At 48.4% G+C, this 18,172-nt stretch overlaps 1 protein-coding gene and 1 long non-coding RNA gene across 4 annotated transcripts; one reads left to right on the plus strand and one right to left on the minus strand.

The window, feature by feature from the left end:
* Positions 1-3,479: 3,479 nt before the first annotated feature.
* Positions 3,480-8,120, minus strand: SLC46A1 (solute carrier family 46 member 1). Of its 3 annotated transcripts, none has more exons than XR_010593960.1 (5): positions 7,638-8,120; positions 6,245-7,337; positions 5,967-6,050; positions 4,717-4,873; positions 3,480-3,820 (listed from the first exon to the last, which is right to left on the minus strand). XR_010593960.1 is itself a non-coding variant. In XM_024105966.3 (5 exons), exons 1-5 carry the CDS (start codon positions 8,034-8,036, stop codon positions 3,763-3,765), a joined length of 1,575 nt encoding a protein of 524 aa, XP_023961734.3. In that variant the 5' UTR covers positions 8,037-8,118; the 3' UTR covers positions 3,480-3,762. The 3 variants fall into 3 exon arrangements, 2 of the variants coding, with proteins under 2 accessions (XP_023961734.3, XP_065429499.1); XM_024105966.3 differs by having other exon boundaries at positions 6,461-7,337; positions 7,638-8,118; XM_065573427.1 differs by having other exon boundaries at positions 6,485-7,337; positions 7,638-8,114.
* Positions 7,234-14,015, plus strand: LOC101941851 (uncharacterized). Its single transcript, XR_002888933.3, has 4 exons — positions 7,234-7,360; positions 11,608-11,729; positions 13,013-13,084; positions 13,857-14,015. It is a non-coding gene; the product is annotated as an uncharacterized LOC101941851 (long non-coding RNA).
* The last annotated feature ends 4,157 nt before the right edge of the window (positions 14,016-18,172 follow it).

Genomic DNA, 18,172 nt, shown 5'->3' on the forward strand with positions numbered 1-18,172 from the left:
TGGGGTTTGAGTGAGTGATGCCACAGGCCAGCAGCAGGTGGGGTGGCACAGCAATGCGCCTGCAGCTGATGTGATCCAAGACAGCCATAGGCACAGGGACACAGCCTGCCTAGGCTCTGCTCCCTCCGGCCTGCACCTTCTCTGCCACCCAAGCCTACGGGGTGGGGAGGAGCCCAGCGCATGTCACTTTGGGATCCGACTGGAGAGTCTAACCCCAGCAGCACTGCAGGCCCCACTCAGGCCTCTCCTCCCCATGTGCTGAATGAAGGGGCGGAGCCTGTTGTACGCTGCACTGGCCCAGAGTCACCTGCGTGGATTTTAGGGCAAGAGGGCACCATTGCTCATCAAGGCCAGCCAGACTTCTCCCTTGGGAAGGCATGAACCATCAGGCCTTAGGAAACTCCAGCTAGTACAAGATGCTGCAGTACGTCTCCTCAGCATCACGGGCTACTGTGAGCCCATTCAGCCTGTCCTCCACCCTTTACACTGGCTTCCCATAGCCAAGAGAGTCAAAGACAAGGACCTGTAAAGCCTAAGGCACAGGATGAGAGCCACGGCAAACAACTCCACCTCTCAGGCACAGTGGAACTTCCTACCATGAGGACAAAGTTGGTCTGTGTGGGAGACAGAGCTTGCTGGGGGGCTGGTCGGAGACTGTGCACAAACTCCCCAGGAGCTAAGGATCAGCCCAAATTCCCACTCCCCGAGGCACTGCGCCGACCTGCCTTCTCTAACGCAGACCGAGCAGCGTGGCTATAGCGAGGGGGGAACCCTACCAAAACATTCCACTGCCCACATATTCTCTCCCGGAAAGAGGGCGAGAGACAGAACAAACCACAGGAGGCAGCTGCTAGCCGTGTTCCTTCATGCGTGAGCAGAAGGTGCTGAGGGCAATCCAAGAACCTGTATAATATAGACTAGAAAGGCTCCCAGCCTCCCTTTTACCCTGGCCCTGGATGTCGTGGGCAGGTTTGGGATTAATGTGAGTGAGCATGGTACCCATTGTATTCTAAGGACACCCATACCTGCTGCTCACAGCCACGCTGTGGTAGGTCGTGCACTGGCCCCATGCTTGAGGATCTGGGAGGAGAGCCAACAAAAAGAGCTGTTGTTCTTCCATAAATCCTATTGGATTCTTCCTTTACACACAGTGGGTGACTGACACACAAAGCGAGCATGGTGGGACCAGTGAAATCGAACTGCACAGACACTGCCAGCTGGTGATCCTGGCCAGGAAAACGGACCTGCAGCCCAAGGGGACCAGCTAGGATTTAGTGGCCTGATGCTGCCTTGAGGAATTCAGATACAAATTCATCCACAGCCCTGAACTCCCAGCATGCCCCGTTTGTAGGGAAAGTCAGCGTAGGCCCTAAGCTCAGAGTTGCACAGGCAGCCCCAGCACTGAGCTTTATATTGACATAAAGCATCCGACCACGGCTCTGCTTCTCCCATTCTCCCCTCACGCACCTTCCTGCTGCCTGCTCCTTCTCTCCCCACTCCCCACTCCAGCAGAGGCGAAACAAGAGCTTGGGCTGATTTGGCAAACACTGCCTATTATATTTACAGGCAGGTAACAGAATCAGAGCTGCTGTGAGCTTCACTCCAGTGCCCAGGAAAAGGTTAACCCAGTGTGTAGCTGCTGCTAGCAAGTCTCAGGGGATCATCTCTAATCTTTATGGCTCCAGGCTCTTTGATGAGCTCATTCTTCACCTGGCATCAGATTATTTGCTGCTGCTTTTCTCTCCAAAGTCTTCAACCCAAGAGAGAAAAGCAGGAGAATAACGGAGAGAGATAAGCGGGGAAGGAAGTCTGGACAAACTGGAGAGAGTCCACAGGATAGCAACACAAACGATAAAAGGTTTAGAAAACCTGACCTATGAGGAAACATTTAGAAAATGGGTATGTTTAGTTTTGAGAAAAGACGACAGTCTTCAAATGTGTTCAGGGCTGTTATAAAGAGGACGGTGATCAATTGTTCTCCATGTAGGACAAGTAGTAATGGGCTTAATCTGCAGCCGGGGAGATTTAGGTTAGCTATTAGGGAAAACATTCTAACAGTAAGGATAGTTAAGTATTGGAATGTGTTACCCTGTAGGATCCCCACCCCTAGGAGTGTTTATAAGCAGACACCTGCCACAGATGGTCGAGGTTTCCTTGGTCCTGCCTCAGCACAGGGGGCTGAGCTAGAAAACAACCGCTCAAGGTCCCTTCCACCCTTAAACGTTTATGATTCTATAAAAGAACTCTGCTGCCAAGGCCAGCCTTTATGGGCCACGAGAGGAACTAGGGACTTGCTATTCTGGGAATGAGCAATCTTGTCCTTGTCATAAATCTGATTAGAAAACGGCACTGGCAGCACCTTGGAGCCTTGCATAAGGGGTTTGTTATCAGCAGTGCCTCTTAGTTACTGTACAGATCATATAATCAAGAGGAAACAAGTTTAACAGCTGTTAGAAGAACAGCTGTGAAGGCTTTGAACACCCATGGGCTGGGGAGAGGTGGTACTACCCCAGCAGGGGATAGCTGAGCGAGTGACAACGTGAAGATATGATGGCACCTGTCACCCTCTGGGAAGAGGAGCAGCAGTCAGCTCGCTGACAGAAGAGTACGTCCCACAGAACATATATTTTCCCCCTGCAAATACACCCCCCGCCCTGCAAATACACCCCCCGCCCTGCTCCCACATCCAGCTCAGCCTAGTGATGGGATGAGACTGGTCCTGGCTCTGCCATTCACTTACTCTGTGGCCTTGGGAAGTCACTTAATCCACAGTTATTGAACTTAGGTGCCCACAGTTATGGATGATGGGACAGGTTTAGCTTTAACCCGTCTACCTCAGGTTCCAACCTGCACAGCCCACCTTTGCAAAGAACTTTGAAATCCTGGGCTGAAGGGCACTAGGGGAAGGGCCTTGGCACTTCCCCGCTCAGCGGCACACACTGCACTGCAGCTGAGGCTAACAGCTGAGCTCCACGGGAATTGTGTGCAGTGCCATTAGTGCTTCCAAAGGGCCCCATGAATGGGTTCTGCAGCTAGACAGGCAGGAAGGGAGAATGTCCCTCCAGATGCTCACACACTCCTGGGAAGACTTGCTTCTCACTCTCAGCACTGCTACAAGAGCCTGGCCTGAGCAGTAACGTGCAAAACAAGTCTGTTACCCTGGTGCAGACGGGGGCCGGGGGCCTGCCTCCCTCTCTCTACAGTCTATTCAGCCAGTGCTGGGCTTCCTCTACTTCCGTTGTGCCCTTCAGGGGCCATCTCTTCCTGGAGGGAGAGGTGCATTTGGTCTCGAGTTTCTTTTTCCATATTAACGGCTTATTGGCCACTCAACAGGGAAGAGCTCACTCTGTTCAGAGGGGAAGTTGCTCCCTGGCATCACTCGCAACCCCTCAGCAGGAGCGTACGTTCCCCCCTGGGCCGCCAGCATGCCCTGTTAGTTTTCACTCCTCTGTCACCTGCAAATGGGCATCAACAGCAGCTCTTTCTACCCCTTTATTTTTAAACTCACTGGTGTTTTCCCAGACAGGCCGAGCCAGCAGGACCATGAGGAGCTAGCCCTGCTGGCAGGATCGTGTTTTTACTGGCTGATTAAAGCCACGATTTCCAGCTACTTGGAACTTTAAATAAGCAAGAACCTTAGAGATCTCTCACGCTCATTGGTCAAATCGTCCCAGCAGAATAAGCAGCAGCTTTCCGACCGGTTTGCTCAGCCACACAAATAATTTTCTTTTGGTGAATCAGTGCTTAGCCTTGTGTGGGGGATCAGGAAGCATCTGTAAAGTGACCGTATTCGGGTGTGGTGTCCGAGATTTCTATCCACCTAAGAGAGAATGGACAGCGTCAGAGCTCTGCCTGCACAAAGCAAGGGCTTTAAAATCTCAAGGGAACAGAGAGGAAATGGCCCTGCCAGAAAAACTCCCTAGGGCCAGCCATTAATGCACTTCTCCTGTAAACCCACCCTGGCCTCCCAGCACTGACAAGGTCAAAAGCAACCTCACTCTCTTGCTTTAACTAGCGTGGCAATTGAAGGCAGACAAGCTGTTGAGGGTGCCCAAGCTCTTCCCTACAGCAGCTGCTGGAGGAAGGGGTGAAAGAGCAATATTGCGCCAAAGCTCCCAGCTCCCCGCCTCGCACCGCCGCCGGCGCTCTGTGGATTGGTGCCGACCTCTGGGGCAGCACAGGGCTCAGGAAGATATAAAGCAAGAAAAATAAACGATCATGTTTGAATGGAATGACAGCTAGTGGCTAGAGCCAGCGCAGTGCAGGCAGGCGCCGCATGAGCATTGCATATGTAGCTGTGACAATGTGCCTTAATCCGGAGCTGGCACAGCCCCTGCCGTTCCACTCCCAGGGCCCACATTCAGCGCTTGAAATGCAACTCCGTTCTGAGCCGCTTCCGCCCCCCACCATCCACACTCACATGGAGTGCAGGGTGTGTGTGTAGGTGGGGCTGCAATGTGGACACATAGTGAGTAGGAAGAATCCCACTGAAATCAATTTACTTGTGAGCCAAGAGAGAACTTGGCAGAGGTTTCCCCAGTTGAGATACTTGGACATCTGCCTCCTGTGGCACCAAACTTCTTCCAATTAGCAGCATTTAGACAAGCCTTGTAAAGGCCTCTCACAAGCCAGTGTCCTGCAAGGGACCCCACCAGCCACTACAGAGCCACATACAAAGGCTTTTAGACTGACTTATAAGACCAGGATCTGAGTTACCCAATAAGAGCAGCTGGAACGAGCAGAATGATTGCCCCAAAGAGAAAGGGGAATCCCTTCATGAAGTGCAGGCTTGCAGGGTAGAGAGAGTTGAACACTCCTGTGGCCACAAGTGAGCAGAGACCTTCCACGCAGGCAACAGAGGCAAAAAGAGCACCTGGAAGGACACCAAGGTCAGAGCTTAGCAATGAGGCTCCTCTTTTGGCCCCCTTAGACTGAACACACCTGACCATCTCGGTGCATTTCAATCTGGATCTTAGTAAAATATTTTCACTCAGATCAGGAGGTGGCCCTTTTTCTCTGCAGTGCAGGTGCCAAGGGCTGAGAGCAGAGACAGGCATGATGGGCCAAGTTCAGCCCGAGTGTGAGTAGGATAACTCCACTGCCCTCCACGAGTTGCACTCACCACAGTGCTGAATTTGGATGCTGCATCAGACGGACTGTAAATCCCATGAGGCAGAAACTAGCTAAATGTAAGTGCCCAGGACATTTTATCATTCAATAAATATTAAACCCAGCAGAGATACTGCAGGTTTCAGTTTATAACCTTGGAATCCAATTTACACTAGCTTCATTCTAAGAGGGGCCCACGTTAGCCGCTTGGAGGAACCAGGACTTTCATTTAATCACTGGGCTGCAAGTGACTGCACTAAGCCCCTCCTCCCCTCTCCTGACTCTGCAGTGGCATTTCCAGCCAGGTCCATGTACAGGAGGCAAAGAGGCCCGGCTTTCCCCAGTGTTATGGAGAAGGGTAACCCTACATCCTGTGGTCACATCCTTTAGTAGTGCTGAGTTCTTCCAGTTGTTGCCAGCTCACACAGGCCAAAGCCATACCGGGGGTTACTAGTGTTTCCAGAGTTTATTTTTCAACCCAGTCTAACTCCTGTTCCTGTGAAAGGTTTTGAGACCAGGGGGAGGTCATCAGTGACCCAGCCCCAAACTTTAATGTGATGCTTTTCACTTTGACTACATCTTCCTCTGCACATTTTAGTCCCAAGTAGGTTCACTGTATTGCCTAGAAAAACTGCCCACAATGCCTGTCCTGCGCAGGGCCTGGGGATGTGTGCATGTGCCGGGGGGGGGAGGGGTCAGAAGAATGCAGAGATTCCCTGACCTGGTCCTTTTGGTGCCTCCTGCCGGGAGAGGCTGAGGCACACTCCTTGGGTTGTTTGGTTTTTAATGTGTCGCGCAGACATCACTAGGTTGAATGTTTCAGGGCCTGCTGTGGGTTATACTGGTTGATCACTTACCCTGATCTTTCTCATCCACCAGTTTGGACAGCTTTGCCCGGATCACTGGAGTGGCTGCCATTGAAAGAAACAGGATGCCATAACCTGTGAGTGAGAAATAAGACACATGCAGGAGGTTTTCTTATCTGTGGAATAACATTGCTAGCTTAAAACAAAACCAACCCCACAAATAAAGCACCTGTAGCTGCCAGGGAGACTGCCATCCTCCTGCCCATTAGCCCATGCGCGCCCTTCAGCCCGCCTCCTTCTATGGCCCCTTTGAGGACAGCTTAAGATACCTGGTTTGTGTGGCTTCTGGTTGGTCTACAACTGTCTGTAGTGACTCCCTCTAGCTGCAGCACCACCACCTGGTGGTGACAGTAAATACAAGGTGTGACAGGCTGGTGATCTCAGCAATTTTGGTATGTGGATACTTTGGGGACGTCTACTCTGCCTTTCTGTCTTTCCAAGAGGCTGCCATCCTCTCCTCACTCCTCTGGCAATTTTTAAGCTACCTGGATTTTGGGATTCAGCATCACCTGTGAACATCAGTGGTGTTGTAGAAGCAAGTGAAATCACAACCAGGCCCGAGATGTTGGAGAGCAATCCTAACTCCGCTACCCAGGTGTCTTCAAGGCACAGCTGCAGTGCCCGCAGCCCTGCCAGGCTGCTCAGGTACGTCAGGTAACTAGCCGCTGAGCCATAGCCAATCATATCAGAGCCCCAGCAGAGAGGGGAGCTGAGTTCGTATAGGACAAAGACGTCCCTGGCTCCAAAGTGGATGGTGACAATGAGAAAGAACGTCAGAGAGTAGAGAGCGAGCTTCTGCCTGGATCTCTGGTACCCTGGGGCTGCATACAGCTTGTACACAGACATATAGTGACTGAGGGTGAACAGCTTGGCCGGTTTCCTCTCCTTCACCGATTCCTGGAGACAAAGAGCAGCATAGAGGGCAGTGGCAAGACTGACAGCAAACACGAGCCAGAAGGGATTGATGTAGCCCTGAGCTTTGCGCCACTGCCCTCCGATGATGCTGGCCAGCATGCCTGCCACACCCAGGCACGCCTCCAGAATGGCGACGCGGAACGTACGGGAACGCTGGTCACTGATGTCAGCCACGTAGGCAAAGCAGCTGGCCAGGATGAGGTTGTAGTCCCCCATGAGGCCGCACAGGATGCGCCCAAGCAGGAAGTAGCCAACATGTAGCCTCAGGTACATGACAAGAAGATAGATGGCAGCCTGCAAGGCCATGCCCACGGCGGGCAGGATAAGCGCTGGACGCCGACCTACGCTGTCACTCCATGGCCCAAAGAGAGTCACCGAGAAGAGACCCACAAAGAAGCCTGCCAGGTTGATGTAGAGGTTCCAATGGGAAGCCAGGGTCTCCACTTCCTGAGACAGAAGGACAGACACAGGTAGGTGAGGCCCCGGATGGCACAATATCTGTCCATCACGGTCTATGTTGGCACCCATCGCCTTGGGGTCTGACCCTGGCCTGCAGACACCGCCTCTTGCAGGGAGGTGCGAAAATATGGCCCAGCTCCTCCCAGCTGTGCCTGGCGGGCACAGGGGGTGGGGGGCAGCTACGTCAAACCAGCACCCCTAGTTCCAGCACCTCTGGGGCCCGCCCGCTCCCGGGCCCCCACCCCCCGGCCCGGCCCGGCCCGGCCCGGCCCGGCCCGCCCCGCCCACCTGCTGCCGAGGGTCCCCCGCGCCGCTCGCGTTGCCGCAGCCGGGCGAGCCGCTGGCCGCGGAGCCGTTGTAGCCGAGCTCGGCCCCGAGCCGCTCCCACAGGTACTGGGTGCAGAGCGGGGCCTGCAAGCCCAGCGCCACGGTGCCCAGGAAGAGAACCGGCTCCACCGTGGGGGCGGCCCGGGGGCAGCGCGGCCGCCCCCCGCCAGCGGGGCCCGGGCTGTCGGCCATAGCGGGGGCCGGCGGAGCGCGGCGCGCCGCCCGCAGAGGCAGGAGGCGGAGGAGAGGCAGGCCCCGCCCGGAGGGGACGGCAGAGGACCGGGGCCAGGGCGGCCAGACGCCTCCCCGCCAGGGCCCCCATGCCCGGCGGCCGGGGCCGCCTCCGCTGGCAGCATCCATGGGAGAGCGCGGGGCTGCCCTGCGGGCTGGGGACACAGATCCCCGGGCGATGCGCTTAGCCCTTCCCCGCAATGAACCCCCGTGCCCAGGCTCTGCCCTTGCCCGTCTCCATTTAACCCCGGCCCCTCGGCTCTGCCCTTCCGCTCCGTGTCCACGGGATCTGGGAGCACAGCTTCCACTTGAGCTAATTCCCTTCGTCTCCTTCTCCCCTCCCCACCCTCCTGGGAGCGAGGGCAGTTCAATGAATGGGGGCCAGGGGTCATTTCCTCCAGTTTTTCCCCTTTACTGCTCTTCACCTGCTCAAACCTCCCTCAGCTTTGGAAAAGTTTCAAAGTAGCCAAAGTTGAAAAAAGGGACAGTGAAACTACCCCCCCCCCCCTAAACCTTAGACATTCATTCTGTTGAATTCGGGAGGGGGGGAATAGATGTCAGCATTTCTGGTTTTGACAAAGGAACACACAAGTTTTGCTGAAAACAAAAGCTTTGCAAAAGTCTTGAGTTTCGAAAAAGGCTGTTTTTAAAATGGGGGGAGGGGGGAGTTGTAAAGAATAAATTGCACTCAGCTCCTATTATCTGATATGGCAGCCAGCAGCGCGCTGTGTGAGCTCTTCCAGTCAAGGCACGATTCCAGTTCCATAGGGTTCAGAGTAACAGCCGTGTTAGTCTGTATCCGCAAAAAGAACAGGGGTACTTGTGGCACCTTAGAGACTAACAAATTTAGTTCCATAGGGGTAGAGCCTGCAGAGCAGGGGTGAAAATTCAAAAGCACCTAAGAGAGAAACACCCAGGTCCAGACCCATAAAGGTATTCCAGTAGAAGTTAGGGCCTAAATATCTTTGGGGATCTGGGCCCCTCTGATTTTGGAATCTGAGGGGGAAGGGGAATGTTTAAGGCCATCAAATCAAGGAACTGTTCCTGGTAAGAACATGTGCAAGTGTTCTGAGGATCAGGGCCTAATTTACATGACATTACACATGTTGGAATTGGCACTGTGTCTTTTTTGGGCAACAAATACTTAAACTTATGCCATGAAACTTCCTCTGTATTTTCTCCTTCCTATTAGTTCATAAGCTAGTTTTGAAGAACACAGGTTCAAAATAAAAAACCAAAGCCTGTTATAGATTTTCTTACAAATTGAGGGCCTAAACTAGTGATCAACACAAGAAATCCAAGTGACTTCAGTGTGTTTCTGACCATTTGCGGGACTGGGCCCTGTCTGGTGATGAACTAATTAATCTTGAATGAGTTCATGAATCAACAAGAAGTGAATTTGCATGTTTTAGTGATGAAAAAGTTAAGTTTTTACCTTGGCCAGGTTTATGATTAAATGATTAATCTTCAACAAGCTGGTGATGAAATGTTTTACAATGAATGTGTTTGTTACAGGCTAGCTATCAGGTTAATGACCATGACAATAAAAAAAATCTGTTTCAGCAATTTTACCACAACTGATATAACTGTGTTTGCTTATGAAGACTTGCTGTACTTCATGTACTTCTTGGTGGCAAAAATAATTTATGTTGCAAAGCTAAGGAGATGGAACTTTAAGCATTCACATTTTTCTATTTCTTATAAACAGAATCACTGAACTTACTGTTGTGTCACTACTTACTTATAACATAGCATTCAACGACAAAGAGTCCTGTGGCACAGACGTACTGGAGCATAAGCTTTCATGGGTGAATATGTCCGACAAAGTGGGTATTCACCCACGAAAGCTCATGCTCCAATACGTCTGTTAGTCTATAAGGTGCCACAGGACTCTTTGTCGCTTTTTACAGATCCAGACTAACACGGCTACCCCTCTGATACTTGATAGCATTCAACCACATTCCCATTAGTGATTGATGAATACATTTAAGATAAACTGACAATTTATTAAAATGTTTTCCCCGTAAGGTTTTCTCTCTTCTCAAAGAACAGTTGTAAAATAAAGTTATAGTTAATAATTGAGCAAAAGTCTGGAAAGTCAGATTGTTGTTAAGGTTATTCAGGAATAATTTCAATTAAAATATAATATGTTGGGATTTCCTCTGAGACCTTTTCCATTTGGCGTGTCCCAAACACCTTGTCTAGTACTGGGAGAACACGTCATTCCAAAACATTCAGTTTGACTCTGGATTTTGTCACTCAGGTTCCTTATTTGGCATATAGCAAAGCTACGCTGAGTTGATCAGACTCAAGCACAGGGGGTGGGTATAGGGCATTCCACACATCCAAAGTTACAAAGATAACCTCTTCCTTTACATACATTTCTATGTTACATTGCATTTGCTGGACATGACACCACACATTTTTGGATTGAATTGGTTACTTTGCAGGAGCCAATCCCATACAGTGTGCTCTGTCCATATGCTGTTCGTGTGGAACCTGATCTTTATATTCCACGTTTATCTTGTCCATAGTCCCTAGCATCAAACCGTTGCTTCTTGTCTAGCTAGCACAGAAATCCTGGACTCCAGCACACTGTTTGTCAAGCCCTGTTTACAACTTAACCTTCCATTCACCTTCCCAGTTATGCCCACTAAGAAATGAAGCAAGTTAGGCCTACAAGCCAGGCCTACATAATATGTGAAATTATTTTTAAAGGCTGAAAATAACTTAGCAACTTTAACTTGTAGCCATTTTTGGCTGAGTTACTTTCATTCATCTTCCCTCCAGCCTGGCTGTATCGGAAGATATTTAAACCCGTTTACCTCGAGAATGCTGTATTTCAGGAAAGTAAAAAATGCTGGGTCCTTGAAAGCTGAGGAAAGCTCAACTCAGAGCAATGTACTGTCTGTGTGCAGACTCTTGCATAGTGCACATATAAGTTCGCTGGAATGGTTACCCCAAGGTAACCTCTCCTCATGAGTCTGCACAGCAATTCACAATGCAGGAGGAAGGCAAGCTGGTTTTTAGGCCCTCTGTCCCTCTCAGAAGAGCATTTTGCTGGGTCCTTTGCGATCATCTGACATTTCAGACTCTGGCCTTTAGATTAACATTACTGTGACCTGTTTTGCTCTCTAGTTTATGTAACTGGGCCAGATCCTCAGCTGGTGTAAACTGTTGTTGCTCCACTCAAGTCAATGAATATGTGCCAATTTACACCTGCTGAGAATCTGGCCCACTGTATTCCTTCCCACCCCCCATGGGGTCTCATTGGTGCTGCTGAATGCTAATCCCCTCAACTACAGGTCAAAACACCCAGGCCCTAGACTAGAGCTAGGGCAAGCCCCTTTTGTCCTTCACTTCGGGTGGATGACATTATTGCTGGAGATGTTCATCCTCCAAAAGAGCCTGATATTTACAATTCTTGTCCATGTTTGCTACAGTATTTTTATAGTTTCAGCAACTAGAATGGAGAGGAATGCAAGGCCAGGCAGAGTCTATCCTGAGCCCCCAGCTGAGATACAGAAATAGTAGGTTATCCTTCTTTTGAGGGAGAATAATGTTTGTGTGTCTACCCCGCTGTTGCTTTCCCCAGGAAGCATATGCAGCTTTTACCCACTAACCACAAGCTCTGGATGGAGAGAGCTGCAGGACCCCTAATTCCACTACTGCCAAATGGCACCACTAACTCACCTCTCAGCAGGCAGACACCCATGTACGGCACCTCGTCTCAGCCAGAAGAATTGTGGGAGCTTCGGTGGAAATGAGGAATGGAAATGGAGCTTCCAGGGATGTGTGGCTATGGAGGAAGAAGAAGAATTTGTAAGCTGAGGTCTTTTTGCACTGTCATTTCTGTCCCAGAGACAGGCCTGTAGCTGAGGGCTGACTTCCCACTAGCCACAAAGAGCTGGCAATAAAACTCCCTTTTGGAGTCTGATTGCAAATTTAGGAAATAAAAGCATAAAGTACTATAATGAAGAAAAATTACTTTGCCATTGACTAGTCTCTTGGTTTATAATACATTAAAAAAACAATAAAGTGCCCCTCTTCCCCACCACCAATGCACTCAGATACTGTACACAGGGGTTCGCAACCTTTTTCTTTCTGAGGCCCCCCAAACATGCTATAAAAACTCCACAGCCCACCTGTGCCACAATAACTGGTTTTCTGCATATAAAAGCCAGGGCCGGCATTAAGGGGTAGCAAGCAGGGCTGGTGCCCAGGGCCCCATGGCACAGGGGACACCGTGAAGCTAAGTTGTTCAGGGCCCCAGGTTTCAGCCCCATGCAGTGGGACTTCAGCTGTCTGCCCTGGGCCCCAGCGAGTTTAACACTGGTCCTGCTTGGTGGATCCCCTGCAACCTGCTTGTGGCCCCCCAGGAGGCTCAGGACCCCTGGTTGAGAACCACTGCTGTACAATACTTCAGGGTAAGAAGATGCTGAAGTGTACGGATGATAGTTCAGTCTAAAGCCCTTCCTAGGAAGATGGAGATGTTAAAACTCGGGACTATTGATTATTTAACACAATGGGGTGTTCCTCTTGCACACACTGAGTCTGAATCAAGGGAGCAATCTGACTCGCTTTTCTGCAGCTCAAAGCGTCCATCAGCCCATTGTAACTGCCCTAGGGGGATTCTTTGTTGAGGGATCCTTTGGTGATGGTGAGCCACTATGACAGTTCTTATGCCACCCTCTGCGCCTGGCCATTGGCTGATCCAGGAGTCCCTTGGAGCCACGGGCAGAGGGCCGGTTGGTCTAAATTAAGGCCGGGATGAGGTCAGCTGCAGTTTAAAGCTGCCTCTATCTGCATACCCACTCTTGGTCCTACACTGAGCACGGCTTGGCCTGAGCAAAGACTCTGGCCCTGTATTTTCCTAAATGCAGATTCGGTTGCAGTTCCATGATCAGAACATTCTTATTCACTTTAATTGCTATCAACTGTTACGTAAAGGGAGGTATGAGCTTTTTTAAAAAATCCTGTTTCCATTATGAACTGTTTGTGTGGTAACAATGTCCCTCTGTATTTATCGCTGCTTGCCCCTTATTTATGGCTGTTGCTATACATGGACTTACACTGAATTGAAATTCATTTCTTCTTGTCCTTAGAACTTCCTCTCCACTGCACTTGTGCTTTCTGCATCTTCCATCCTGCTTATGAAATCAGGCTGTTTTTATAATGTAAGTGAAGTAGGCCTCGTCTATATTACATCAACAGCCACCATATTTCTTTGGGCAATTGAAGTTTTGAAAAAAAATGACAAATGACTGATTACAGGGTCTGGAAACAGGGGTGAAAGTAACTTACAGGACTTACTAGTACGGCCAGAGTCCTGAGTGGGGGCATTGCCTCACCCGGAAGAGGCGTGGCCTCAACCAGAAGAGGCGGGCCCTCTCAGGATTTAAAGGCCCTGGGGCACCGGCTGTGGCTGGGAGCCCCAAGGCCTTTAAATCACTCCAGGGCTCCCAGCTGCAGAGGTGGCTGGGAACCCCTGGGGCTCAGGGGCAAATTAAAGGGCCCGGGGCTCTGGCCGCCGCGGAGCTCTGGGCCCTTTAAATCCCGGCCCCAGCCCGGCAGTCACTACCCAGGGCGGGGGGGAGCGGGGAGGGATTTAAAGGGCTCAGGGCTCCCAGCAGCGGCCAGAGCACTGGGCCCTTGAAATCCCCGCTGCGGAAGCCGGTGCAGTCCGGCACGGCGTACTGGCTCTTGCCGGTATGCCGTACTGGACCGTAGTGGCTTACTTTCACCCCTGTCTGGAAAGTAATCTCATAACAGTAGTAGGTCACTGATTCTTTCAGAGCATTCACACATTGGGCTTGTAAATTGCACAATAAGATTGTAACTGTGCTGGGTAATGTAGTTATTTAACATCTGCCATCTGAGGATCTTAGAGCTTTATACAGATATTATTAATTAATTCAGCCTCCTGCCTCATATTCCTCATATTCCCAGGATGCTGCATTGCCTCCAAGAGCTTAGAACAAAACTGAGGTATCCTGACTACCAGTGCCCTGATTCAACCATGAGACTGTCCTGCCGTGACATGATCATTTTCTCTCCAGTGACTGGGTGAAAAAAAAAAGGCAAGATTAAAAACCCACCTTCCCTTTTGGGCTTCTGAAAAACTATGCGATTAGTTCACAAGAGTGACATTTTTAAGAAGTAACGCTAGAACTCAAAGAAACTGAAAGAACTCAAATGTGAAATTGCGGAACTAACAACTATGGTTTGTAACCTGTCCTTTAAATTGGCGTCTGTACCCAATGACGGGAAGATAACTGGAAGAACGCCAATATTTAAAAAGGGCTCTAGAGGTGATCCCGGCAATTACAAACTGGTAAGTCCAACGTCAGTACCGGGCAAATTAGTTGAAACAATAGTAAAGAATAAAATTGTCAGCCACATAGAAGAACATAACTTGGGCAAAAGTCAACATGGTTTCTGTAAAGGGAAATCATGTCTTACTAATCTATTAGAGTTCTTTGAAGGGGTCAACAGACATGTGGGCAAGGGGGATCCAGTGGACATAGTGTACTTAGATTTCCAGAAAGTCTTTGACAAGGTCCCTCACCAAAGGCTCTTACGTAAATTAAGTTGTCATGGGACAAGAGGGAAGATCCTTTCATGGATTGAGAACTGGTTAAAAGACAGGGAACAAAGGGTAGGAATAAATGGTAAATTCTCAGAATGGAGAGGGGTAACTAGTGGTGTTCCCCAAGGGTCAGTCCTAGGACCAGTCCTATTCAACTTATTCATAAATGATCTGGAGAAAGGGGAAAACAGTGAGGTGGCAAAATTTGCAGACAATACTAAACTGCTCAAGATAGTTAAGACCAAAGCAGACTGTGAAGAACTTCAAAAAGATCTCACAAAACTAAATGATTGGGCAACAAAATGGCAAATGAAATTTAATGTGGAAAAATGTAAAGTAATGCACATTGGAAAAAATAACCCCAACTATACATACAATATGATGGGGGTTAATTTAGCTACAATGAATCAGGAAAGAGATCTTGGAGTCATCATGGATAGTTCTCTGAAGACGTCCACAAAGTGTTTGGTGGCAGTCATAAAAGCAAACAGGATGTTAGGAATCATTAAAAAGGGATAGAAAATAAGATGGGGAATATCTTATTGCCCTTATATAAACCCATGATATGCCACATCTTGAATACTGCGTACAGATGTGGTCTCCTCATCTCAAAAAAGATATACTGGCATTAGAAAAAGTTCAGAAAAGGGCAACTAAAATGATTAGGGGTTTGGAATGGGTCCCATATGAGGAGAGATTAAAGAGGCTAGGACTTTTCAGCTTGGAAAAGAGGAGACTAAGGGGGGATATGATAGAGGTATATAAAATCATGAGTGGTGTGGAGAAAGTGAATAAGGAAAAGTTATTTACTTGTTCCCATAATATAAGAACTAGGGGCCACCAAATGAAATTAATGGGCAGCAGGTTTAAAATAAATAAAAGGAAGTTCTTCTTCACACAGTGCATGTCAACCTGTGGAACTCCTTGCCTGAGGAGGTTGTGAAGGCTAGGACTATAACAGGGTTTAAAAGAGAACTGGATAAATTCATGGAGGTTAAGTCCATTAATGGCTATTAGCCAGGATGGGTAAGGAATGGTGTCCCTAGCCTCTGTTTGTCAGAGGGTGGAGATGGATGGCAGGAGAGAGATCACTTGATCATTACCTGTTAGGTTCACTCCCTCTGGGGCACCTGGCATTGGCCACTGTCAGTAGACAGGATACTAGGCTGGATGGACCTTTGGTCTGACCCAATGTGGCCGTTCTTATGTTCTTATGTAATCGGTGAGTTTAATGGGCCTGCTAATTTCTGTGGAAAACTCCCAAAACTCATAATTCCTCCAGACACAAAATACTTTCCAATAAAACAAATGTTGGCAATATTACTATAGAAACACAACATTAATATCAAGGCAGATGTGCATAGGATACTATTTGGAGAAAATCACTAGATTAAAGAATGATAGGTTGCTTGATTAAGCACCAAAGTGAAGATTAATTCTGTTCACATGCATTATGATATAGTCTTTAATTACATTGTCAGACACTTATCAGAGGGGTAGCCATGTTAGTCTGGATCTGTAAAAAGCGACAAAGAGTCCTGTGGCACCTTATAGACTAACAGACGTATTGGAGCATAAGCTTTCGTGGGTGAATACCCACTTCGTCAGACGCATGCTGACGTCAGACGCATTCATATCCTGTATGAACTGTTGCTAGTCATGCGTCAGACACATTGTCAGACACTGATTCTCAAACAATGGAAGTGAATATTATACAATTTTTTCTACAATCTTGCTGAAATCTTGGATTCATGTAGTTGTGTGTCCCACTCTGTATCCCAGACAGTGTCCATGAGTGGTGATTACAAGATATGCAGTCATTAAGACAGGGCTCCTGCAGCTGTGTTACACTTCAAGTGCAAGTTCATGAATCAGTGACTGATTTCTAGAGCTTGTTTCTCTCCTTGGCCTGCTGCGCATTGTATAGTCCACCTTTACTTTACTGTAGTTACAAGTTAAGATTAATTGCTAAGGAATGTTATACAAAGCTGTAATCATGTGTCCGTTATTGAGCTCAGTAAAGCAACCAGGCATATACCCTGGAAGGAAATTTACATTAGTGCAGACAATATCTATTTGCAGGTACTTTATAAAACAGACAAATTGAAATGGATATTTATGTCACTATATACACACAAGAGGAACAATGAAATCAATGCAAAGAGCCTTTACCTGTGTTACGTCTGTTTATTGTGTATTCCACCAAGAATTCCTGTTGCATGCGCTGACATTACAAGAGATTACTCTAGCATCATTTTAAGGTATGAAATGTTCCTTTGGGTCCCGCTTAACCTCATCACCCAAGAAAACAAAAGTTGACAGAGGGTTTTCTGCACAATAAGTACAACAATGGCACTTATCCTTTTCAGAATCTGAGTTGCGGGAGTCCCTCTGAAGGCAGTGAGGTTCTTGTGTTTGATTTTCCTCAGTGTCTTTGCACATTGGATTTTGGGTTTCATGACATTATTTGTAGCTGTTTTGCTGGTGCCAGAACTGTACTAATGCTTCAGGCCTTACTTTAGGAAAGTCTGTGCTTATGTCTATCCCTATTCAGGACAGTACTGAAGCATGTTCAGTGGGACTTAAGCACATACTTAAATTTTGGCATGTGCTTCAGTGCTGTCCCAAATAGGGGTGCTTTCTGGAATCAGGAACTCAAATTGGTCCTCTGTTTCAGATGTTGCTTTTGTGGCATGGACCTCAATATCCACTATCTTGAGCTGGCTTTTTAAGGAAGACACATCTGCTTTTGGCCACATTTCTGTGTCACTGTGTTTCATCAATTATATTGTGAACAAATAGAAAAGCTTTCCTCTGTTAGCATCGTTTTCAGAGACAGTCAACATTTCAACTTGATAGACCCCAAAATGCCATTAAAGAGCAAGTGTCCACAGTGAGGTGGAAAGAATCTGAGACTGAAGTCTTTTAAGATCCCAGACACGCCAGCCTTGTGATTTACACAGAGCACTGACCACATTTATATTCTGTATGAACTGTTGCCAGTCACGTGGCCTTTCTGAAGCATTCTTGCAGCGGTGGCAAAGACATTTGAAGAAGACTGCACACTGAATCCGGCACCTGGAAGCTGTGGGGTTTAAATGAACGGCTTCACAAGGACTCCAAGTTTCCCTGAATCTGTTTTGCGTAAGGACTTGTCTACATTAAGTAATATTATTGTGTTTCCTTTGAATGTGATTGTGAAGAATCAACTTAGCGACAAGTTGCTGGCCATGATTTGTCGTGGTGTGTGCTGATGAGCCTCTCCTGGCCAGCACCATGCCAGATAAGTCTTGACAACCTTCTTCAGACATGATTGAACGTTATAACGTAGACATGTTAGTCTCAGTAATATTGTTCCTAAAGGGCTCCCTGACGACATCATCTTCTTCCACTGTTGGTGATACCATAGTAGGGACCAGCTTGCTATCAACAGTTCCATCCATTTCTTAGTGAGATCAATGTGAAGTCTGTCTACACAAGGCCTTAGTCCGCACTAGCTGGGCTGTTAATTCTAGTGCATGCTAGCACGTTGTGCCCTAACTGGCCTGTGTGGTCCCTGCTGAAGTTCCCTAGTGCACATTAATATACTCCCGTTTCAAACAGTGCTGGGTTAATGTGCACATTGGAATGTATGTCCCAGCCAGTGCAGACTAAGGCATTGTGTAGAAAAGCTCCT

This window comes from Chrysemys picta, chromosome 19, assembly GCF_011386835.1.
Source record: "Chrysemys picta bellii isolate R12L10 chromosome 19, ASM1138683v2, whole genome shotgun sequence".
Taxonomy (NCBI): Eukaryota; Metazoa; Chordata; order Testudines; family Emydidae; genus Chrysemys; species Chrysemys picta.

Excerpts from the sequence above, each read along its gene's own strand:
- SLC46A1 (XM_024105966.3), bottom strand. The coding sequence starts at position 8,036 with ATGGATGCTGCCAGCGGAGGCGGCCCCGGCCGCCGGGCATGGGGGCCC. Across the intron at positions 6,051-6,460 it reads TGCTGAATCCCAAAATCCAG|GTTATGGCATCCTGTTTCTT; the intron begins GTAGCTTAAAAA and ends TCTCACTCACAG. Across the intron at positions 4,874-5,966 it reads GGTGGATGAGAAAGATCAGG|GTGCTCTTTTTGCCTCTGTT; the intron begins GTAAGTGATCAA and ends GTGTCCTTCCAG.